The 26,394-nt window shown below is 39.0% G+C and overlaps 1 protein-coding gene across 5 annotated transcripts; it reads right to left on the minus strand.

The window, feature by feature from the left end:
• Nucleotides 1-172: 172 nt before the first annotated feature.
• LOC121734492 (zinc finger RNA-binding protein) lies at nucleotides 173-24,102 on the minus strand. 5 transcript variants are annotated; one of them, XM_042125108.1, is made up of 19 exons: nucleotides 23,956-24,102; nucleotides 23,638-23,777; nucleotides 21,207-21,376; nucleotides 20,175-20,286; nucleotides 18,562-18,619; nucleotides 17,897-18,020; nucleotides 16,995-17,244; nucleotides 15,469-15,755; nucleotides 14,870-14,989; nucleotides 14,353-14,577; nucleotides 12,590-12,675; nucleotides 7,331-7,532; nucleotides 4,987-5,119; nucleotides 4,343-4,437; nucleotides 3,680-3,775; nucleotides 3,132-3,284; nucleotides 2,477-2,572; nucleotides 1,436-1,553; nucleotides 173-521 (listed from the first exon to the last, which is right to left on the minus strand). In XM_042125108.1, the coding sequence occupies exons 1-19, from the start codon at nucleotides 24,006-24,008 to the stop codon at nucleotides 451-453; spliced, it is 2,589 nt and encodes an 862-aa protein (XP_041981042.1). In that variant the 5' UTR covers nucleotides 24,009-24,102; the 3' UTR covers nucleotides 173-450. The 5 variants fall into 5 exon arrangements, with proteins under 5 accessions (XP_041981042.1, XP_041981040.1, XP_041981041.1 ...); XM_042125106.1 differs by having other exon boundaries at nucleotides 18,562-18,655; XM_042125107.1 differs by having other exon boundaries at nucleotides 20,175-20,289.
• Between the last annotated feature and the right edge of the window lie 2,292 nt (nucleotides 24,103-26,394).

Below are 26,394 nucleotides of genomic sequence, written 5' to 3' on the forward strand. Positions count from 1 at the left end.
CCGACTTTAGACCCTCGACTACGCCTCCCTCTCGCTTCTCGACATTCAATAATATATTATTAGACTAATGTACGAGGTCTAAGCTACTTACAGTTACAGTACACGCTACACTACATCTGGACTATATAATTATAACGTTCTGGACAGATCGGTCGACACCACAAAATAATACACGGGTGTTAGTCTCATCGGAGACCGGCAATTCGGATGTGGCGATATTAAAAAATAAGTTTACGCAAGTAAAATATAAAGACTATGTACTCCCAAGTACTGACTCGGTAAATCTGGGGATGAAGCATTTTATACAGAGTTACCTAGGTCTAGAAGGAGAGAAAATTGTTCCGTATAAAGTGTATCATCCGGCGTGTACCCGAGTTCTGAAAGGTGTAAACACCGTGTGTGAGATGTGGTGAGTGAATGTAAACGTCCTTAACACGCACGACGGCGCCTCTACTTCTTGGCGGGAGTGCTCGCCTCGGTCGCGTCGGTTTTCTCCTCCGTCTTTACCATTTTGCCCTCACCTAAAACACAAAAACATAAAACGTATGATTATGTATAATTCAAAGATTTATTTGTATAACAGGATTGCACATAGCATACAATCCATTTAAAATTTAAATCATGGCAATGTTTATGCAATGTATTTAAACATTTTATTGCGAACTGCCTAGTTTGCGGCATAACTAAATTTTTTTTTTTTTTTTTTTTTTTATTATTAAATACTCTTGTCCCTGATTTTTATTCGAGGGATTTATGTTCTGAATACAATTTATACTGTCCTATGTCTATACACTTATCTCCTATTTCTATTTTGTTTTCTGTTAATACTATTTACTCCTTTTATTATTTTAACACAATATAGCAAAAATTCTTCCCTATTTTTCTTATCTTTTACTATTTCCTTTATGCTATCAACATTAATTTCTAGTCCTATTTTCATCTCCAGATCATATTTTGGCCTCGAGTATATTGGGCATCCTGTTAGAAGATGTGGTACATCTTCTATTTTACTAGGGTCACACCTGCACGATGGGCTCTCTTTGCACCTGAAGCGGTACAGATACCCAGAGAGCCCACCGTGCCCGGTCAGTGCCTGTGTTATTTCCTTATTGAGTTTAATCTCCTTAAAGAACTAAATATTACATACACATACTACGTGTACGTGGCGTATGTGTGCACGAAAGTGACATATACGAGCACACAAAATGGCATATTATGCGTCCACGCAAATGTGCGACGTATATTTTTGAACGCAAGTTGCATATACTTGCTCGCAAATGGCGTATACTTGCACGCAAATGACGTATACTTGCACGCAAATGGCGTAAACTTGCACGCAAATGACGTATACTTGCACGCAAATGGCGTAAACTTGCAAGCAAATTGCGTACACCAACTACGCTACAGCTACGTTTATAGTATGCGTGTAACGTACCGTTGGGCGCGTCGCCCTCGGGGTCGGCGGTGGAGCGCCTGCGCTTGCGCGGGAACTTCCACGCGCCGCTTCCACCGGCCGGGTGCTTCACCTTCGGCAGGGGCTCCATGTCCAGCACCTGTTTGACGATATATATTGTAAAGTAACACATGTGTAACATCCATACTAATATTATGAATGCGAAAGTGTGTCTGTCTGTCTGTCTATTCTCTTCACGCCGAAACCGCTGAACCAATTTTGCTGGAAGGGGTTCGAACATTTTTGTATGGAGCCTGGCATATTTAGCCGGCCATTTTAATTTTTTTTTCAAAATTTCCGAGCACAATAAAAGTGGTAAGTAAGGTAAGGTAAGAGTTGTGTCCTTTGGACTCATATGGTGATCTTTACTTCTAAATATCTCGGAAACGTGACACTTTAGGATACCATGTTAAATAACATTTTTTGTTTGTATAAGTGTACTCTATCTAAATATACCACTTTTATCGTGCTCGGAAATTTTGAAAAAAAAATCAAGATGGCCTATGCCACAAAGGTTCGTACCCCTTTGGTATGAAGAAACTTTGGGTCACAAGAAAGGACATAGCATACTTTTTATCCCGGAAAAATACTCGTCAGTGCTTTATATGGAAGCTTCTTTGGGGTATACTAAACATCCCCTATCTTAATCTGACAGATCCGATGCCATTTCAATATTTAAAAAAAAATAACCCACCATGTGAGAAATCTGATTTCTATACCATGATAACTAGACACATGTCGGAAGGCTATAAAAGCTTAATCTGACACGCTCGAGCTTATCCCAAAATCCCCTCTTCCCCTTTTATAAATCCACTTAAAATACGTCATAACTAACAATTATTTTAATTACGTCTACAGATGTATAGTCTGTCAAGAAAGTGAAGAAATTAAAAAATTGCAACATCGTAGTGTCATCCCTTTCAAATCAATCTAAGAAAAAAAAGGGATGACACTACGATGTTGCCACTTTTTAATTTCTTCACTCTCTTGACGGACTATATTTCAAATAATTTAAATATATACCTTGTAAATCTGTCTGAACGCAATCTGTCTTAGGAACTGTTGTGCGGACGCGGTGAGGTCCTCACGTTTCTGTGGTGGTAGATTTCCGAGGGCGTCCTGTAAAACATTCCAAAAATTAACTTAAAATATGAAATACATCATAAACTATTTTGTACTATGTCCGAGTTGTGTGAAATGTTGCCAACCGTAAATAGTGAAGCATTTTATAAATTCTAATTTATCAGTCACAGAGAACAGAAAGTTGCAGGGGGTAATCTCTGGATCTATTGAACATAAAAATTATTACACCAATGGAAAGCCATATTCTTATTTGTCCTCAGGTTATAAGAAATCTAAAGACTTTTATATGTTTTCACAATTACACCTAGAAGATTAAAGAACTCCATAGAAGATTGGAGTTAGTTGTCAGGAATACAAATATATTAAACATCAATGAAATGGTAAGATGCGGGCAACTTGCATGCGGACCAGATCCGCGCGCGGGCGATAACACGCATGACAGGAAAAGTTGCTTTAGTAGAATGAGGGTTTTCGATATTTCATTCGCCAATAGATGGAGCTGGAGCTACGTATCCGTGGTCTATCGTGTCAATTCTCGTATCAAACAGCTGTCATATATCACGATATAGCTGCTATATGTCTGTCTGACACATACCACCAGGTCCTTCTCGCAAGGGTCTCGCAGGCCGGGGCCGTGGTCGAGCAGCAGGCCGCCGGCGACTGCCTCCATGACGCGGCGCAGCGCCTCGCCCGGCGACAGCGCGCCGCCCGCCGACTGCATCACGCCTGACACCAGCAGCTCCATCGCCTGATAATAAGGTAAATTAAAAAAAAACTGCCAATTCCTTGTGGTCCACTTACTTATTATCACTTGCTTACTATGCAAATGCAAATCGGCTTGGCAACAATATCACAATAGGCATAACTACCAGTACTTTAACTGTAAAGAAACGGACGAAACGTAGCGAGTACCGATACTGACGGGTTTCGCAAAAATATAAGCTACCCTTTGTAGTCGTTTACTTAACTTAAATTTCATTTGTAACCAATTTCCAAAAAAGTTAATACACTTTTTTTCGTAAAAATCTTAAAAAATCAAATGAAAAGAAATTAGTGGCATTTAACTACCATGTCAGGACTCGACAGTTTTGGATGGCGATAACGCTGTTAGTTATAATAAAACAAAAAGTCGATGATACTCACGTATGGGTTGAGCGGCGTCCAGTTGGGTATGCGGCGGCAGAGGTCCCGCATGATGCGGATGATGATCACGCACGACTGCAGGCTCGCCGCCCTAGCCTGCGCACACGCACACGGTCAGACCACGCCCACCGCGCAAGCCACACACCACTACCGCTCGGTAGCGCCCGTAGCCACATGTTCATCGTATTCTCTCATTCGTTTAATACAAAAGCAAAATACTTACTGCACGGTGAAATAAAATAAAGAAAAAAAGTAAAAAATTAAACATGTGACTAATAATAAAAGTGCGCACTCACTCTACACTACGAGGTTAGTAAATTCGAGAGAGCTATGATGATAGAAACCAACCAAACTAAAATTTTGTTTATTCTTTTTTTAAGAACTCGATATCATCATAGAGATTTCGGCTGTCGGGCCTCTCACAATCACCAACACTTGCTTTAGGCGATAAAAATAATTTAAAACATTATTCGTAAACCTTTCTAGCTTAAAAAACGGACTTTCGATAGGGCGCAAGTGTTGATTCTCATATTTTTTAAGAATGAACAAAAATTTTCAAACAGTACTCTTTTGTCATTTTAAAATAAATAGAAATAGATTCAAAGTAGAGAAGATGGTCAGATAGAGTGCGCACGAGTTTACAATTAATGTGGGCGAATGTACCTGGAACCACTTGGCGTGCCGAAGGGCGGCCAACGCGTCCAAACACTTCTGCCGCGGTAGCACATCCTTGTCGTCTCGCTTTATGTCGCCACCCTCTAGCGACAATACAAAGGGTGTTTGACCATCGACGGATCGACGAAAACGGGGCAAACATGGCGGGCGGGCGCCGCGCACGTCGGGGGGGCATTTTACGCCGGCGGCAATGCCCCCGCGACGCCAGGGGCGGGCGCGCGGATGGACGCACGTGCGCACACCACACGCACGCGTGGTGCGTGCACGCGTGCGTGTGACTCTTGCGCGACTCGACGCGCGTCCATCGACGGTGTTGGGAGAAATAGAACATTCGGGAAACTAGGAGATAACTACTAATGGGATGTTTGCTCCGTTTCAGTAGATAAATATACCACTGCGGAGTCCAACGCACGTGATATATACGAACGGATGATCAAAAATCCTTTTCTCCTCGCCTGCCCTACTAACACCTAAAAATAAGCATTCAACACATTGACCGGCGGGGCCGGGATGAACAAATTATCTTTAGTAGAGATACACAATAGTCTGAGTGATCAATTGGGCAATTGTAATATTCTTCGTAATAGATAGTTTGTTCTGTGGGCTCGTTATGGAGACGGGAGGCGGCTTACCTGCGGGCTCGCGCATGACGGCGGACGTCAGACTGACGGTGACGTTGACGGTGCCGTCCGACACCTGGACAGCACCCTCGGCGGGTTGCAGCTCCACCTTGTACTTGGGCTCTTCGCCGGACCCCGGAGGGTTCTAAACAATAGCAATCACTACACTGTAGTCTATAGACTAATGAAATACTGTGCTATACGTGAAACTATTAATTCCTATCGAAATATGCACTGTAAGATCTTACCAAAATGCGTTGCATACGTAAGCTAATACATTAAAGTGATAATTAGAAAACATTCAATGTTTCCTGTAGACCATATCAAGTTATACCAGCGAATTTCTATAGAAACGAAAGTCGAGTCGTCGCTCAGTCTCTTTATCTCTTTCAGAAGTAATGATATCCCATTACTTCTGAATAATAAAAACGAAGGAAATGTAACTCAAGTATGGGAGTTACATTTTTGAATTTGGTTCCCTTTCGCACACTAAAATATGGCAATAGCAACGAAACCACAGAATATAATACATTAGTAGTACCAACAGAAGTCCAACTCGTGAAACCCGTTTAAAAAAATAACAACTCTTGCTGCGATACTATAAAGTTCAAATTCCGACCGCGCAGTGCTAGGTGCCTACAATTATATTTGCCTACATGTGCGCTCTCTTTCTATCGCGTAAGAGGTACCCTTTCTGACGAAATCAAGATTGTCACCTTTTAGAAAATAAAATAATCTTCTTTTAATTACTACAGCTACTAATAGCAAACTTTTTTATAGTAATAATCAAATTTTAGTAACCCAACGTATATTTTATAATAGTTTTATATTCGATTACAATGTAGGAGCTGGTCAGGAATATTTAACAACTTACCCCTGGTTTCTGAAAGGTTTGTCAAATCACTGATCAACTAACACTGCTGTTAATTTAACATGGATGTCAAATCAGTTTGAGTTTCTGATACATTAATAATTAACTAATCTATGATCATTTTTAATTTGACTAGCTATTTGTTTGTTTTCGTTCATTGCTTCACTATTACCTATCAAAAATGCAAATTAAATGTCAAAACAAGGAATTGCAGACTGTCATTGCTGTCAAAAACGTTCTGGGAATTTCAAATCTGATACTTTCTGAAACATTGATCAGACGAAAATTAACTAATCTGTGATCATTTTGATTTGACATGCGATTTGTTTATTTTCGTTCATTTGTCAGAATTCCGAATTTCAATTTTTCAGACGATATCGAATCCTAAACTCTTCTTCATTATAGAAATTGATTAAAAAAAATTATTAAAATATACATTTTTTGCAAATAAAACGAGTATTGCAAATAAAACAGTTTATTTGCATAATCGACGTATTTCTTACGAATTTTTATAAAAACTTCATAATAAATGTGTTAACAAACCTTATAGTAACGTAGTTTCAAAGAGAAAATGTAGATTCACATAAAAAAATCACTTGAATTCATAAGTTAATTCACCCACAAGTACCGATTAGTTGACACAGCTTTTGACAAACCTTTAATCTATGATCACGGCTTGACAAACGTTTCGGAAACCCAAAATGGCGGTTGACGTATCATTCTCGAGTCAAATTGAACATCTACCGTCAACTGACGCGCTGATCAAATTAAACTAACTAACCGTGCTTCTAGCAACCCAATTGTTACTTGACAAGAGATTTAACAGGCGATTAGTTAATTTTAGTGTTGATCAGCCTTTCAGAAACCGGGTGTTAAACATAGTAACTTGTGTTTATTTATGTGTAGTATGCGGTTTGTTTGTAACAAATTGGTTTATTTGCTTATGTTTATGTATTTTTTTTATCTTTTTTTGTATTTTAAAGTCTTAAATTACTTTATTGAAATATTTCTTTGACTTTTTTCAATTGTTCATATTTATCAGGTTAATAATGATTCTGTCACAGCGGTTAAATCAGTACGTAGATATATGCGACGAAAAATACTTGCGCGCGCGTCACCGCTCGCTTGTGAGTCCCTTGTGATTTGCCCCTTTAAAGGGGTACTTACAGTTCAATACCTAAAGGCGCGAGTGGGACAGGCCTGACGAAACACTAACACTCAAATTTACGAAATAAAGCCGTTGACAATAATTGTCACTTCTATATTTACACAAAATTGTGTACCAAATACATGCATAAAGTATGCATGTATTCGGGTCACATTTTGTAGACTCGTGGACAAATTTGACACAGTTGACTCCTTAGTTTTAAATAGTTAATGGAATCAGGCGTTACTTTGCGGAAATCCATAGCTTAAAATTTAGTTTGTTATTATTTTTAGCAATATTCCTTAGTTTTATTATTCGTAGCCCCACAACATATCTACCTTAATCTTAGCGAGGTGTGCGGGCAGGTCGGCAGCGACACGCTTGAGCAGCGTGACGGTCGGTCTGTCGTGGCAGAGGACCACTAGACGCACGTCGCGGTCCCCCTTCAGCAGCAGACCTTTGGCGAGCAGGCCGACGCGCATCACGCCCTTGAGAGCGCGCGCGTTCTCGCCTCCCTCGCCTTCGCCGCCGAATGAGAACCTGCGAGTATTGCACAGCTATAGTGTGTGAAATCATGTGATCGTTTGTTACGACTTGCTTGCTTATAGTAGTATGTACTTAGTGTCATTCCCACAACTACTTAGTCACCTCCTGACACCTCCTAAGCCCATATCCAACAAGACTTTTGTTGTTGGATGTGTGCTTAGGTGTCATTGCTTAAAAGCGTTTTTATACCTACAAAGTTACAAACATTAAAAAAAAAATAATAAAAGTCTTTATTTCAGGCATAAGTACCCATAACACGATATGTGTAAAATATTATGTAAAGTTACAAGTAAAATAATGTTAACACTGTATAGGGGTGTCCAGTCATAAAAAAAAAAGAATCACTTTTTGTTCTGGTTCATGTGAACAGAGATCCACCACACGTACATAAGATTATTGTAGTAGTCGCCAGAGATAGCCTCGAGTATCCTATTGCCTGAGCCGCGCAGTCTGTGCCAAAATGCAGCCACCCGAGATCTTATGATGGCAAAAAAGTCAAGGACTCCCGCCTCCGCAAACATACCCGATGCACTGCAGCTACGGGGGAGCCGCATAAGAGTTCGGTATGCATCATTATACTGAACTCTTATACGGCTCATCGACTTTTGTTTAAACGTAATCCAGAGCTGGCAGGTATATATGCTAAGGCAATATGCCCTAAAAAGTGTCGTTTTAACATCCCTGCTGCAGTTAGCAAAACGTCGAGCGATCATGTTGAGCCCTGCGCTCTCGCTCAATGTCAGCGTCATCCTCCAGTCGATCAGTCAGCAAATGTCCTAGATACCGGAACTGCTTAACAACACCTATCTCACATTCATTTAAGTACACTTTATGTACCACCTCCGGACCCCGACCAGATGCGAAAACCATAACTTCAGTTTTCGAGACATTATACTTTAGTCCATGCGCATTCGCATAATGCTCACAGATCGACAGCAGTCTCCTTAGTCCTTTGATCGAGGGGCTTAGGAGCACCATATCGTCTGCGTAGCTCAAATTATTTAAACAAACGTTTCCTATGTGGCAGCCGATTCTGGTGCTACTCAACTCCTCGATCAGGCCGTTCACATACACATTGAAGAGGTCCGGAGAGGTGACCCCCCCCCTGGCGAACTCCACACTCTAGTCTATATACACTAGAGGCCGCGTCACCCCATTTCACAAAATTAGTTTAGCCTCCATACCAGAATCTCATCAGATCAATACTAGGCACTTGTGACTTGAGCAACTTATTCCATAAAATGTCATAGTTGACCAAATCAAAAGCGCGGCTCAAGTCTAGAAAGCACGCATAAACAGAAGTCTTACGGGACTTGTAGTGGTTTATGGTGCTTTTCAGACTGGCTATAGCAGCATCTGTCGAGAGTCCGGCCCGAAAGCCAAACTGTGCGTCATTAATTTTAATGTTCTTAAGCAGCTCCGGTTGCAACAGTCTCTCTAAAATCTTGGCGACTATCGTACCCAAAGATATCGGCCGGTAGTTTGACGCAGAGCTCAGGTTACCCGTTTTATTTTTTACGATAGGAGTGACTACCGTTCTCATTAGTTCTTCAGGTAAGTACGAGTACTTAATACAAAGATTAAATAATCGACTTAAATGCCTTTTGTTGCTGGCCCACACTATGTGCTCGATACTGAGTCCACCGTGCCCCGTCGATTTACCACGCTTCATATTCATTATGACCTTTGATATATCCTCGGGTGTAAATTCTATGACATCATTATTAGGACAGATCTCAGTATCGAACACATATTGCGCGTCCTGAGGACTTATTCTAAATTTACGAGAGAATAATTCTGCTACCTCGGACTGTTGCTGGCAGCCCTCCACCGACACAGGCAAGTTTTGCTTATAATTAAGTTTCTTAGTAGCGTTCCAAAATTTACCAAAATTTTTATTCTTTCTATGTAAAGCTAAAATATTCATTTTAATACTTTCCTCATTTTTTTGACACCATTTAGGTTTATTTTTAAATTCTTTCCGACTATTGCACATATTTTTATATTCTGTACCGCTGGAGGGCTTGCCAGCCACCATCCAGCACTTAAAATAAAGCCTAGCTCTCTCGTGGCTATCTCTGACGTGGTAGTTCCAGCCTGGTATTTTCTTACCACATCTGTGTTCACAAGAACCAGAACTTACAATTGCTGCGATTTGTAATATGCCTATAATATCGATCAATACTATTATAATGACTTTGTAAATGTTCACAATTAAAATTAAAAATATCTTGACAATCACATGAAAAATAATTAGTAAATATATCTAAATTATTATTACAAAATTCCCCGTATAACTTAATTTGACTAGAGTTTCTCTCGCCCCATTTTACGTACTTTAGAGCATCCAGCTTGTAGGAAATGCTAGGACTTATCGTGGGCACTAAAATATCACATACTATACTTAACGGGTGATGGTCGGACCAGAGTACGTCATGGGTGACATAAGCATCTACTACAGTATCCCACGCGGCCTTTGTTGTTATGCAATGGTCCAAAAATCTCCTACTGCCAGTCGCCTCACACATAAAAGTGTAGGTATCGGAATCAGTCCCAAGTATCCTCAGGTCTTCCCACTCCCACAACATTTCATCGCAAAATTTAAGAAGCTGCTTACGGAATCTTGCACCAGGATGCGCGTTAAAATCCCCCAGGATATAGGCTACCTGTACTTCAGAGTCATCTATAATAGCACTAACTTCAGCCAGACATTGTGTAAATTCTTCCACATTATCACTAATATCAGCAGGCATGTATACATTAATAACAAGAAACGATCCTGTATTCACAAAAACACGTACAGCCTGAATTCTCTTACTCAAACAGTCTATAGGTACATTGGGAAATATTGCCCTATCCCACATTATAGCAAGCCCGCCATAAGGCCTACCCCTAAGGATACGCTCCGAGGAGTCCACTGACGACTTAGCAACACATCCGAAACATTTATTTATCGAATGCACAAAGTTCAAGTCGTGCTCAAGCAGCCAGGTCTCTTGAAGAACTATAAGATCAGATGTTTGCGTCAGATCTAGCACCGTTTTAGCAGAAGTCTTTATATTTTTGCAGTTGAAAGATGTCAATTTAATTCTGGTACAATCCATATTAAATTTGTATTGCGCTTCTCGTTTTACGGTCGTGATATAATCTAAATTTTATAATTTGGGCCAGAAATCTTTGCTTAAAAACGTATCTTATTTATTCCTTTGTACAGCTACTTTGAAAGAACAAAAATCTGTCTCGTATCGTTGCGTCAACAATTTTATTTTGGTGCAATCTTCGCCTTTTTCTATTAAAAATTCCTTAACGTTCTCAATAGTGGTCGATTTGTTAAGTCTAGATATATAAATATGCGATATTAAATCAGCTAGCTGCAACTTACTCGAAGACTGTGCTGTACCTGTAAAATTGCTACGTTTGTTCTGCGTTTTGCGTTTTTTACGCTCCACTAGTTTAAAGCTGTTGTTATCGTTCTGCACGGTGTGGCCTATCAGATCTTGCTGCGAGTTATTCTAAACAATTATGTCTCGATATGAAGGCTTCGTCGGTATAATATAGTCAGCTGATTGTTCAATGTCAGGCGAGTGCGATAACGCGGGCGTGCAATCCTTTTCAATAAATGCGCTCGCGCAGCTGTTCCCGCCGGGCTGAGGCAATAACCGGTTCTGCATAGGCTCCTTATGTTTAGTTGTAACGTTATCAGCTATTCCATGCGTATTATTGCAACTATTCCCATTCACACTTTTAAGTTCCTGCAATATAGACTTAACCTGTTCCAATTCCAACTTTAAGTCTTGTATCTCGGTAGCTGAGATAAAGCCGTCATTTTTTTGCTGTTTTTCAGATTTTAAGCTCGCTATGTCCTGGCGTAAGATTGCTATTTCCTTCAGAAAAGACGTCGAGTCAATATAGTTAAACGAAACTGGTGGAATTTTATTTAAATCCCTTGCCACAAAAATTTGAAGGGTTCAGGATCGAACTCCTTTATTAGTTTTATCATTACCTGAATACTTTTTTGCTCAGAACCTTCTTTTCTTCTCGTGATTTTCTTAGTAGGGGCCAATAACTTGTAGGATATACCTCGCGCGGCTTCAATTTCGTCGCCGGTGTATGCCGATAAGCATATCTCCAAAATAGCGGTCTCCAGTAACACGTCAACTTTGTTAGCTATGAATGCAAGTAGCTCATTAATCACAACCTGGCACCCACTACACTGCATATCTATTCCACCGGATTGGGCATAGTTATTATTCCGATTTACATTAGAGTTCGGGGATCGTGGCAGAGGCATCGTGCACCTCGCACGGTAGCCAGCGAGAGACTGAAAACATAATCCTACTGAGGCTGTCAGATAAATAGCAAGTGTATATCAAGTGGACTATTGGATTGTTATTCGAAAACCATGTACCATTTTTAAATAATCTAATATATAAAATTCTCGTGTCACAGTTTTTGTTGCCATACTCCTCCGAAACGGCTTGATCGATTTTGATGAAATTTTTTGTGCTTATCCGGTATCTACGAGAATCGGCCAACATCTATTTTTCATCCCCCTAAATGTTAATGGTAGTCCACCCCTAAATTTTATTTTTTATTTTTTAGACAAAATTTTTAATTTCTATTTTTTTATGATACAACATACAAAAATACATACAATCCTCAATTTTCACCCTTCTACGATCAACCCTTATTTTTTAATAGCCATTTTAGTAATTTAGTCATTGTTCATCCCCGGTCGATAACTGATCAATCGTCATTTCATTAGTTATCCCCGCCAGTTGTCTACAGGTGTCAGTTCTGTTGAATAAATAATAGTAAATTATTTCAACTCGAGACTGACGGCGACCATTGTTTTTGCGACGGGATAGCGATGGACGTTGCCATGGTGACATACTTATTTAGTCACTTCAATAAAATAATATGGGCGAAATACTTTATATAGCAAAGAAACATTTGCCGGAACAGCTAGTAATAATATAAATTAATAACTAAAGTTATTAATTTATATTATTATTATTTCAATTTTTAAAATTATGAATAGTTGAACTCACAGTTGGTTGTCACGGCCATCTTCTTTACCCTCAGCCTTTTCATCTTTCTTATCCTCAGTTTTCTGTGGCGTTTTAGCGACATTAGTCTGTAACAACGAGCAAATATGATCATTATGCCATCACACCATCCAATAAATTATATTATTAGACAGTGTCAAACATGTAATTTTAGTGTCTGGATGTTTGCTATAGGTCCTCCACACCTACTACTTTCGTAGCGGGAGCCAGTACCTATAGACCGGTGCTGTATCATAACTGTATCAATGTATGTATGCTCAGCATCTCGCAACTGTACATGTAATCTATGTATGGACACTGTTAAGCATTTGTGTACCATCTTATGTGTCAGTTATAACCAGGGCTCGGGGTTAGGTAGTGTGATTTCGGGATTTGAACGGGATTGAAACACGAAAAATTAATATGGACATTCCCTTCCGCGGGATTCACATAATTGTTTTTATCGACCTCAAATAAAATACGGGATTTTAAATTGTATTAAATAAACATTAATATTGTCAGAAAACAACACTACTATTACGATTAGGTCCTGCAAAATTATATTATTGGTTATAGATTATATAATTATACAATACTCTATAATCGATAAATCGATCTCTAAAACAAGGCTTGCCCCCTTGCTATCTCTGTGAACTGTTTTCAAACTAGATAATTTTGAGCTAGGACGTAGGAAAATTACCGATCGGAAACCGACCACTTGCATTATTAAGTTGATTAAATGAACTATTAACTCAAAATAAGATATATAAAATATTGAGAACTGTTAATCAGTAAGTATAGCGAGGTGAGACAGAAAGAACGAAAAATTTGTGCATAACGAAGAGCAAAAAAGAACGTGGCTTTTTTCCAAGATCGCAAAAACGACAGTGGTCGGCGAGATGGTCGGCGCGGGGGGCGGGCACTTGATGGCTCGTATCGCTCCGGGCATACCCGAGTGAATACGATTGCGGTGATTTTGATATTTTTTATTCATTTATTGAATTTAATTTTCTATATACCATAGATAGGCCATGATTAATGATGGTTTGGCGGCGCTATACTCGTAAACTTGAGAAATCACCACTGTCTATATCTCATGGTTGCCTTTACTTCGTCAAGTACAGATTAACAAAATAAAAACCGTTGTTTCAATTGTTAACAATTAATGAAGCTAATTTCAATATTTGTTCACAATAAATCGAATTATATCGATAAATATGTAAGTAATTAAGTATTTCAACCTACTTCGATTTTTTTAATATGTACCCTTCCTCTTTTTTATTATTTCAAATCAAATCAATTTAATTGTCAGAATACATTACATGATTCATTCAATTACCATCCTCGTAATATATGCATATAAAATGAATACATTAACAAAAATATAATATTTGCAATCACACAATGTTGTTTTAGTCTAGTTCAATTGATTTTTTTTAAAAAAGAGGGCGTCACTGTGCACCTTGAAAAACAAGCCTAAATTGTGCAGAAGTAGTTCTAAGTAGGAAGCAAAATTAATAATCAACAAATCAGATCAACAATCGGGATACGGGATTTATCCCAGGGGTAAGTCCATATTAATCTTTACATTTTGTCACAAGTACCAAAATCACACTACCTAACCCCGAGCCCTGGTTATAACTTATTATAATAATAACAATTTATGTTCTTTAGGTCATTTATAACAAGACTGCATTCATATTTCAACAAAAAAAAAGTTAGTTAACTGCAACCATAACTGTATGCTTTGTCTGTACGTGACATACCCTGGCGCGATCAGCGAGTGCGTCGGAGAGCGACTTGAGAGCGCGCTCGACGGCGCTGACGGCTCGCTGTATGTCCTGCAGCTGCGTCTCGGGCGGGTAGATGGCGGCGTGCTTGGCGAGCACGTGGCGGTCGTCGGCGGTCTCGGGGCGGCGCGCGTACAGCGGCGCGTGGTGACGCCACCACTCCGCCCCCTCCCACCACATGCGCTCCTCCTCCTCCAGACCCTAAGGTTGATCACGGGTTCATTTTTTTAGAAGGAAAATCATGGTACAGTCTACTTTATTTACAGATGTCTTTTTACAACTACATATAATGATCCCCATGTGTGTACTTTTTAAAATAACTATTTTACAATCTAGGCGATTAGGATGCGATAGGATGAATAAATATACAGAATACAAACTAAAAGTTGCAAACTTAGTATTGAGCGATAGACGAACAACATGAAAACAATGTGATCTAATAAATAATAATAATTAGATGTCAAAAGGTTGTGAAGAAAATATTAGTAGTTACCTCATGCATACGGCGGCGGGCCCACAATTCGTCGCGGACGAGCATGCGTTGGGCCTTCGCTTCGGCCAACTTGCGCTGATGCATGGAAGGCTTCACCTTGACTTCCAAGTCCGGTTGGACCTGACCACATATTGCTGTATTATAGTATCGGCGTATATGTTATGTATAGTATATGGTGTGTATTGACATGCGTTGTCCTCATTGAGAGTTGTAATCATTTAGCCCTCGGATCTCTTGGCGGCCGAAGCCACCAGGCTCGACGATTGCCTCAAACCTTTTACTAAGTAATCACTGGACTTGATTTTATAGTATGCAGATCAACATAATATTGTTATAAGATGTGGTAAAATGAACCAACAATATTAAAGACATTGATGCATAGATATTTGGGCAAAAAATAATTCACAATTATTTTACATGTAAAACAATTTTTGAATAGTAAATATTTGTGTTTGCAAAATTAAATCGAAAAATATATTTGTGTGTCTGCATTCGACGGAAATTCGGTCATATGCAAATATATTTCGCCCAAAGTTCTATATGTAAGCAGCAAAGCAGTAAAGTGGCTAATGTTAATTTTAGGCTTAACATAAACTAACCTTCTTCTTATACTGCAGCCTGTGTCTGCGTCCCTTCATGTGCATCTCCTTGGCGTTGGGGTCGTTGAACTTGCAGTCGCACAGCTTGCAGTTGAAGCTGACCGCTTTGCCGTCATCGGCGCGGATCTCCTCGATGTAGTCCTGGCCGACGGGCTGCACCTCGGTCTCCGTCTCCGCGTCCTCCTCCTTGTCTTCCTCCTCCTTCTTGTCTCCTGTAGACCCCACCGTGCTGAGTCCACCGGACGCCACGAAATTGATCTTGGGTGCGCCCGCCACCGTCTTTTTGGCTGGCAGAACGAAACGTCGTCAAATCTCCTCGCCACGTCGACAGAAATGGTCATCGCGGTCGCGCCCGCAACGTCGGTCGCGAGTGCGTATTGACTACTAACTCCATATCTGTATCGAGTGTTTTTGTGCAATACGAGAGAAATTTGACTCGGTACTCAAACTGCCACTAGGCGCCCCAATACAGATATGATGCTGTGGCGTACGATGGAATCGGATATGTCCTTCAAGATATCAAATCTTGTAGAGCATATTTGAACGTACACGAAAAATATAAACTTTTTGTGTTGTGAAGGTACTCCTAAATTTAAAGTGGGAAAGGATAAAAGGGTATGCCAGAACAAAACAAAAATAACAAATAGCAAATCCTAAATTAATAGACACATTGAGGTATTTATTAGTAAGCAAAACTTTATTGTGGTTAGTAGCTCTTACTCGCTAGCATATTCAAGCCAATAAAACTATTGCTATTTAATTGGGGGTCTACACTTCAAACCCTTTTATACTTGCCTAACTGGGGATAAAAAACTTTAGGTTAGAAATTGTGGGTATATATTATGTAGGTAAATATTTGATAAATTCTTTACTTTTATAGTTACGTTTGTGTGGTGTCTATAAATGAGCACACACAGCATATGTCACGTCATGCAGCAGTACTGTCATGGTACATCAATTAAGGACAGCACACAAGGTAAAGTCACAATAGACATAACTACCAGTAGTTCGACTGCAAAGAAACGTACAGGTTTCAATATCTGTCAAATTCGTCGGGTTTCACTAGGATTATGAACGGAATGTGCCTCGCGCTGGCGGATATAATTTATTTTTAAATATTTAAAATAAAGATTTCAAAATTGGATTCTGACAATTTTAATCGCATGTGCCAAAACACAAACAATAATACGACCAAAGAGGAACACGTCCAGCGAATATGTCATAGTTTTAAATTCGTAGGTAACAATTTAACAACCCTAGCGACGATTTTCGTCATAATACATCAAATTTAAAAATTTCAACATCAGTTCTAAGTCGGCATACTCTATCATTATGTCTACTCTGGTAAAGTTATAGCTGAAATCAATAATTTACAACAGCTGCCAATTATAGTCCTCGACAATCTTTATTTTTCTTACACAATATCTGTATCACACAAGGCGATAGCCGAACACTATTAGCGACACACTGTCACCCACCACATAATTTATTAATGAATTTGAAACTATACATCAAAAAACGCTCACCTGGCTGCAGCTTAGTCGGCTCAGCTGAGGGTATCGGCTTGCCCAGCATAGTATGCAGCTTCACGACCTTCTGATGCTTAATGCCGCGCACGTGGGCGGCGTACGCGTCCGCGCCGGTGCATGTGACGTCGCACAGCTCGCAACGCAGTGCAGACGCGCCCGCCGCGCGCGCTCCGCCCCCTGCGGCTGCTAGCTTCACGCCCGCCTCCTTCTTCTTGTGTTTCTGGCCTTCGAGGTGCTCCTTGTAGGTCTGGGAAACAGGTGGCTTGTTAGATATCAGATAGGTAGACGGGCAAACTCGCCTAAGGTCCACTATGATGGGTAGGGGTGAACAAAGTGGACACAAATGCTCAAAAAGGTTTAAAAAACCCACAATTATTTGACAAAAATGCGGAGACGTTTATCTTTCTATAGATGGGACATTGACTCACATTTCTCATTTAAACACAAAACATTAGTACCGTGAGTATGAAAAGATAGATGAAGCATTGTAAACCGTGAGTATGAAAAGATAGATGAAGCATATTTGTGTAAACCATCTAATATTGTCTTATTTTGTTCACTTTCAACTACTTGTTTTACAATACACTATGTTTCGTTACATCATACAACATAAGAGCCTGTCCACACGGCGCGTCGACGCAGCGCTGCCGTTTGACGCATAGCCCGGCCACAAGAGCGCTGCGTCATCGCAGCGTTATTACGAAGCATCTCCCTCCCGCTTCGTCTCGGGGGCTGCTGTCCGTCATATTGTGCGTTGCGACGACGCAGTGCGCCGTGTGAACACCTTGGTTATTTGTATGTAAAACAACGTGACGCAACGCGGGACAGGCTCTTATTGGCTTACTTGTGAAACTTGACAACGCGCGTATGAAGCTTTATACATTAAATAATATTATTACCTGAGGACCAGCGCACGAGATGCGGCACACGTCACAGTAGTGGAGCTGCTGAGCCTTCGGTGGGGGCTTCGGTCTGCGCGCCGCGCCCGCGCCTACACCACTCTTGTTGTAGTTCTTCCAGCCGCTAGTGTATTATATATTTATTAATAAAATATTGTAGTAGAAATTCTAGTAAGCGATACAAAAGTTTAAGTACAAATTATAAGATACTAAAAATAACATATTGCAATTTATTTATGTTATAATTTGGAAGTATGTACAGTGTACTATCAGAAAAGTTGATTCCTACCCAGATGGGGGACCTACGTAGTTTGGTCGCGTTAAATCAAACCCAGCAGACAGATCTCAATTAACATTGAATTGACAAGATCCGACCAAATGATGTCGGTCTTTAACTGCGTAGGAATCAATTTCCTCGATGGTATATCATTTTTGATAATTAGTAAGTACTGTTCAAATATTCCACTTTATATTATCTCGAAAGCATTTTTACTTGGGCTTTCACAATTTTGTGACACTGTAATTTTAGTCCACTTTACTTTAGAAATACTTTACTTTAGAACTACTTTAAAATATTACCTGTAACTAATACAGCATATCTTTCTGTAACTTATTTTGTTCATCATAATCTGTAATTATACGTAATAATCAAAACAAATACTCACCCGCCGCCACCGGTTTTGCTCTGCTGCGCCACATACATGGTAGCCGCGTTGTAGAGAGCTGTATCATAAGCAGAGTTGCCCCTGTTAGCCGTCTCTACAACAAAACGCGCCCGCCTCTAAAGTCTGTTCGCCGATAGCCGACAGGTCACGACAGGGAGGACTAGCCGAGTTCAAGAGTTGCCAAGGTTTTTTTTAAGTAATATGAGTCGTCTATGGGTTTTTCGCCCATATCCTTTGTTATCACCAAGGTTATAAACTATTTATTTGCTCTAAAATAGGCTCTTAGCACAAAAACGACAAAGTGTGGTACGTCGATTGTTTATGGATACCAAAGATAATGAATTACAGTAAACTATTTTGTTATTTGTGTTAAGGAATTCATATTTTTGTGATATTAACACCTGTCATCCTTCAATAAAATGAAGATAGGCAATTGTAAGTAATATAAATAATTAAAAATAAAAACATTTAAACTTTTGTCATATGCTGAAATAGTTAATTTAATTATAGTTGTTTCTTGTTGTCTTTCAAAGACAAGCGACATTGGATAGATTTATATTTGTTATGTAGATATTTTTATTAGCAAAGTGCTATCTGTCAGAATATTGGCTGTATTTTTTTAGATGTTCTAATGGAAATACTGAACATTATAATACTAATGAACTGTCGGCGAACAGATTTTAAATCTTGTGCCCAACACTCATGTTGGGTAACAATTAGGCGAAGTCGCGTAGATTTGTACCAAAGTTGAGTTATTATTCATTATCATTATATTATTTACAAATATACTAACAAATACATAATTATAATAACAAATAAATAATAACAAATACAGTTCATTGACTCGAAATCAAATAATATTAAAGTCCCATTTTTAGGTAACTGCTAGATGCAATAATGATGATGAAAAATACAAATTTGGAAAAGTGGTTGTATCTATTTATACAGATTCATATTAATATTATAAATGAAAACAACAATAGTGTGTCTAGGGTTGCCAGGTTGCTAAACCGAAAAGCCAGACAAAGCAGCCAGCTTGGCCGGACATTTGTACAAAAAAGTCCTGCTATCAAATACTTAGAATCTGAACTCTTAGTTCGTAATTTTCTATTTTATTAAAACAATTTAACATACAATTTTACATTTTATTAGGTGTAAAACCTTCTAAAATTAGTAGATTTTCATATAAAATTATTGATCCAAAGCTCTACAAAAGCCGGACTCCGCTTAATTTTGGCTGGACATGCAATCAAAAAGCCTGACTGTGTCCGGCTTTATCCGACGCCTGGCAACCCTGTGTCTGTATATTACCTCTTTTTGTTTATACCACTAAACAAACTAGGTTTTAGCACCCCCAATTGTTTCAATTTAAAATGCATCCAGATAAAATCACCCCCCCAAGCCTCTACACCTATTTTTTTCTGAGTCCCACACCGCCCTTTAGACCTTCTGCGCCCACAAAGGGGCCTTCTCGCCCACTTTGGGAAAGGCTGCACTAAATCGAGTTAGATGAGATTTTGTATCTAAGACATTAGTGATTGTAAAAGATAGGATATTAAATTAATGAATACTAGATAAACAGATATGTGTTGTCTTAAATGTGAGACACTCACGCTTGGCGGGCTGCGCGGCCGGGGCGCTGTAGGCCTGCGTGGGGTAGGAGGCGGCGGCCGTGGTCGCCGTGTACACGCCACCGTACGTCTTGCCACCGCCGCGCGCGCCGCCCTGCTGCATGACAAAAGACAAAACAATTCAAAATAAGCTAGGTATGACCCAATTTCACCGACACATAAGTGCAGTGGCGTAAAGTTGCTTTTAGAATTCGAAGCCCTAGCCTCCATTAATTCATTAAGGCCCATACGCCACATTTTCCCACTATTGATGGGTTAAAATTGTAAATCACCATTATTTTTAAAGTTAAATCATCAATAATTTAAGGCATCGACCCCAGAGTTCTCTGCCTTTATAACTTTATTGTAAAGACTGCTGCAAGTTGAAATCATAATTGAAGTTAATATAGGTTTCTAGCGGAATAGAGCAACAATCGTGAGCCGGTAAACTCACTCACTCGGCGAAACACAGCGCAAGCGCTGTTTCACGCCGGTTTTCTGTGAGAACGTGGTATTTCTCCGGTCGAGCCGGCACATTCGTGCCGAAGCATGGTTCTCCCATGTATATGATCTTTCTTTGAGATTAAATTGTCAACGTGCCGATAAGTGCCAACTGCAAAAAGGGTTCTGCTGTCATGTATCACACGTCTCTCTTTTTACCACGCAGTGTTACTGATAGTGACATCTCGCTTGCTCAGGTCGTTCTTCCTCTATTCCGCTAGTTATATTAACTATATGGTTGAAATGGATATTTTAGGCAAGACTATCAGCTGGCAAGAAGTAACAGATACATTGTTACTAATCCAATAAATGAGGAATTGTGTCTGTTTGTTACTCTTTACACCCAAACCACTGAACCAATTTTGCTGAGGTTTGGAGTCCCAAGGCAAGGACATAGGATACTTTTTATCCCAGAAAATAAAACAAAAGATAAACAAATTTTGGCGCAACGGAGTTTCGCGCGTCATTTAAGACTGTATCAAAAACATTCTGTTCCTACTCACAGACTGCAATAAAGTTGCTTGGATGCCTCACCTGAGCATAAGTAGCCGGAGCGGTGTACGGCGCTTTCGGCGCGGTATCGTATGTTGGCTGCTGCGGAGGTGCGGCGGGGTACGCGGCGGCCGCCTGCTGGTAGTACGCCGACTTGCTAGCGTCGTACGCGGACGCGGCCGCAGCGGCGGCGTGCGCGTGAGCGTGCGCCGCTGGAAACGCCACAATACATAACTACGTAAGTCCTAAGCATCAAATTACAATACTGTGCAAGAGCAGATAAGTGTGCCGTTAAAAATATGACAATGTAAATTGTGAACATTACAAACATATAACATAAGTCCTATTGAAATACCATACTATGGAAAAGCATTGAGGCAAAAATATGGTCCGCAATATGCACACAAGGTGTACTTTGTGTGGATTGGCATATTCTGTTGTACAATGTTTGTTGTCCTAACCACACATTTGTCGTAAACTAGAGCTGTATTTCCAAAAAAGCAGTCAATATATCCTCCTGATACCCGAGCTATAACTGAAATCACTTGCCAATATGGCCAAATGTCCTTTATAAAGCATTAAACTTTTTATGGTGCAAAGGTCGAGACTTTGCAAGTTAAATAAAATATAGACCAGGGGTTTTCGGGAATTTCACTAAAACAAATGTTTTTTGGTATTATTTGATCAATACATCAAGCACATTGAAGTTTAGGTATTTTTTATCCTTTGTAAAGGACTTTAGGTCATTATGGCATAAGTAGGTTAGGTGTTTAAGTAATACAAATAATTTTATTTTTTATATATATATTCTTAAGTTATGTCACAAATTAGGTACCAAAAATAAAGATATTTATTTATTTCTATCAAGATATCAATGAATAGTCACAAGACTACTACAAAGGAACGTCTTGTGGCCGAGCCGGCCCTCGACTGCGAGTACCACCACGTGTAAAAACTCGACACCCAGCATGTCGTCTGCCCCGACCTCACCACCAATATCCCTGCCTGTACTAAAAGCACCACCCTGACCTCTTGGTGAATCGCTATCAGCGCTGTTGGAACTGTCGTTCTAGCCTTTATCTGCTGAAGATAGGGATTCGTTATGAAGCGTGTCCCTCAATTAAATGTTCATCCTAACTTGAGTCTTCAAACTCGAGTTATTTAATAATTCTGTAATATCGTGGTCTTGTAACAATAAAAGTAATAATTATATATAAATACATACAACAATATAATACAATATAATATATATATACAAAGGATCAATTCCACATACTTTAATTTGAAATTGCGTACAAAGTGCCCTTCTAAAGGATTATTTTATTTATGACAATTTATTTACTTTATTATGCTTTATATCTTGATAAAATTATGTATTTTTGTAAGAATATTTATTAATTTACAATTCTATAAAATATCTACAATACAACAAGTGACTAAAACAAAAAAAAAGGAAATTTTACTTCCTGCGTCGGCCCCGCGCCGACATTGTTGTAAACTCCCGAGCAAGTTTCGTGCAAATGAAGGGCACTCATCATGCGATCTCTATCGAAATCCAAGCACAGACTATTGAAATTGGTTAAATTTCCTTGGTTGGAAACATTCGCGTATCTAATACTTTTTTAGCGGGAAAAAACAAACACTCGAGAATTGATGCTATATAAAGGTTGGTTGTCCGTTGTCGAACTAAGATGTCAAGAAATACTCGGCCTTTAGAGTATGGTTTATTTAGCACTTTATAAAGGACACCAAGTGTCAGAAGGATATGAAAAATGTATATACAGTGAGTTGACTTTTATCAGTAACAGGGTATTTACTTTATCTGGGGGCACAGCAGTGCCCCAGCCAAGCTTTTTATATTTATAGACAGTATTTTATTTAACAAAACAGAACTCTCCATGTTCGGTTAATTGCTTGCTATCAAGCAATATATCTCCTCATTTACTAGTCCATTTCATAGATAAGCAACTTTAACAATAAAACAGTGTAGATTTTTTCCAACAATGTTGAAGTGTGTTATTAGAATGTTGTTATGATAAAAAATCAACCATCTCATTGACTACAGGTTGGTGACCCCGAATTACACTTGGCTTGAACAATGACAATCATGAGTCCAAAAAATTATCTCAACTTTGTACAAAATGTTGCAATGATGAAATGATATGGCGACATTTATTATAGGTACATATTATTTAGGTTATAATCTTTAGAGTAGAATCCCTATACTCGTGATTGTTATGGTGATGTTACTTGTAATTATTAATTAATCACATAAACAATACTCATTTTCATAATATATAATGAATTTAATTAGGCATATAATACAGTAGAAACAGTAAAAATTAGAGCAATATATAATAAATGCATGTAGGAGTCACAATTATTATAGGATAATTTACATTGAACCGGTTGCACTACTGTTTTCATCAGTTTTCTATGATCATGAGGATCTGTAAATTTTTTGCAATTTTACCTTGAGTGGCGGCTGCCGCCTGGTAGGCGGTGTCGTATCCCGTAGCCGCGGCACGCTGGGTCCCGTACGTCGCAGCGGTCGCGGCCGGCGCCACGGCGTACCCCGTTTGACCGCCGTAAGCGGCACTAGCTGTTGCAGCCCTGAAAACACACATTCGACATCTCAGCGAAGCTCCACTAAGTAAAATTCCTCGATCAATACAATATATCAGACGCCATTTTGATTACATAGAAATGCTAGCACAAGGCTGCGTATCAGATCGACTTCGTTACGCACTCATTTCATCGATTCTACCAGTTAGATACGAAAATTACTCACCCGTATTGGGTCCCACCGTGGGTAAACCCAAAATAATTGTTTGCTGCCATCATTTACTTATATTTTCCACTTTTTAACGATTCACTCACTTCTTTGCGAAAAACGGGAAATAAAAGACCGGCGTTTTGTCTTTGACTGAAAAAAATATGGCGGGCTGGCGGCTGACGTTCTGACGTATAACGTCATAGACAATTTTAAAAAGTGAAAAAGCAAAGAATCATTTTGCATTCAGCCTTTTTAGCTAATAAAAAAGTTATAACCTCGTATACGAAAAATTGTAGGTAAGTAAGTATATTATATGCCGGGTGTACAGGATTTTCCGATCTTGGCCAATTAAATGAGCGGTGCTTATGTATGTAAAATTTAGATGGAAGCCAGTTTGGATGTTTACTGAAACAAACAACGGTTATAGGTTAGGTTCATATTGTGTTTATCAAAATGGATTTACGGTTATCACATTCATGGACTTTTTAAATACTTACGTATGTTTTTACCGGCTTTTATCCATTTCTTTCGTTTTCAACAAGCCATGGCATGTGAATACTTTTGGCAGGAAAATAGTAAAATTTTACATCGTTCGATTTGCCTTTATTTTTCTTGTATGTATTAGAACATCCAGGAATACAACAAAGCATTTCAATACTTCAAAATACTCAAAATTCTTAAGAAATCCTTTAATTTTCCGTAGCTTGACTTGTCACTTGAGCTTGACAATAAAATTTTCGTAAAAGTTTCGGCTATTCGTCACTAGTGGCAGTGTCATCGCTCTGCACGGTCCCTATAGTCTACAAATATATACTAGTAATCTGTGCTGCATAGGCAAGAGTGAGTCAAGATGTAGATATAGTAGTCCGTAACTCCGTCCGTAGCTTATAATAAACAAATATCAGCCAACTGCGAGTCGGACTCGCGTACGAAGGGTTCCGTACCGGTAATAGAGCGAAAGTAGGCAAAAATTGTGTTTCTTGTATGGGAGCCCCCCTTAAATATTTACTTAATCAACATTTTATTATTAATAATAAAAGTAAAAAATATATAATTAAAGATTTTGTGAAAATTTCAAACGCCTAGCTGTTACCATTATTGATTACGAGCGAAAAAACCTAAAAAAATCACGTTTGTTGTATGGGAGCCCCCCCTCAAATATTAATTTTATTGCGTTTTTAGTATTTGTTATTATAGCGGCAACAGAAATACACAATCTGTGAAAATTTCAGAAGTCTAGCTATGGCGGTTCCTGAGTTACAGCCTGGAGACAGACGGACAGACGGACAGACATCAAAGTCTCAGACGTCAGTAATAGGATCCCGTTTAAAGTTTTTACCCTTTGGGTACGGAACCCTAAAAATTAATAGTTTCTGCACGGTAGAAGAGCTTTAGTACGAATAGAGTTACCCGGTGGCCGCCGCGCCGGCCGGGGCAAAACGTCGCGTCTGTGTTTTACACGAACCAATAGAATCGTTGCGCTGAACGAGCTCAGGCAAATGAAGCATTTCTATTGGTTCTTAACCGTTTGAGTGCTCAGTGCTGACAGAGAAAGACATTTTGAATGTTCCACCGTCCACGATTAACGAAACGTTTGGTTCACGAGTATGGTCATTATCAAGCAGTCTCTGAGCATATAGCTATACCAGAAAGAAAGACGCAAATAATTCGATCTCTTTTTTTAGTATAGCGCCGTCCTCTTCTGTTCGGCAAACACGGCCAACGTGTAGAGGCTGCTCTATAGGATAGTTTTTGTTGCGGAAAGGTCCAACGACGATAAACGCAATGAAGTTGCAGGCGTCATCTAGTAATCAATATTATAATACACTGAGCAATATAATATCATTGACACTGAGAAATAAAACAATTAATTTGGCAGTTTGTATTTTATTTTTAATAATACAGATTAAGATTACAATATAATTTTGATATAATATAAGGTTTACTTAAAATATATCCGGAAAAATAATAAAAAAGCAACTCAGTTACATAAAACGATTAAAAAGTTTTAACAATTTGGTCAGTCATATATTTTACATAAGACTTTTTTTATTTTTAAACTTAAACTGCCTTTCCCTAAAATGTCTATAAACCTGGCAGTGGCAAAGCTTTAAAATGACCTGCCAAATCCTGTATGTTTTTTTTGTAAAATTTTCAGGGGTAGACAATAAACTATTTTATTGAATGATTGATGGACTTATCAGTTATCAATAAATTAAAGTCTTATTTCATATATCATTAGATTTGCCACCATACTGCATATTTAATTTATTGATAAGTCCATGAATCATTCAATAAAATAGTTTATTGTCTACCCCTGAAAATTGTACTAAACACACACATACAGGATTTGGCAGGCGCAACGACGCTATATTGTTTACTGAAAAAATAGCCATCAATTTGGTAGCCTTCAACTCAGACCAACAAAAAAATAAACTTCTGTCACCCAAAACT

Source organism: Aricia agestis, chromosome 15, assembly GCF_905147365.1.
Source record: "Aricia agestis chromosome 15, ilAriAges1.1, whole genome shotgun sequence".
Taxonomy (NCBI): Eukaryota; Metazoa; Arthropoda; class Insecta; order Lepidoptera; family Lycaenidae; genus Aricia; species Aricia agestis.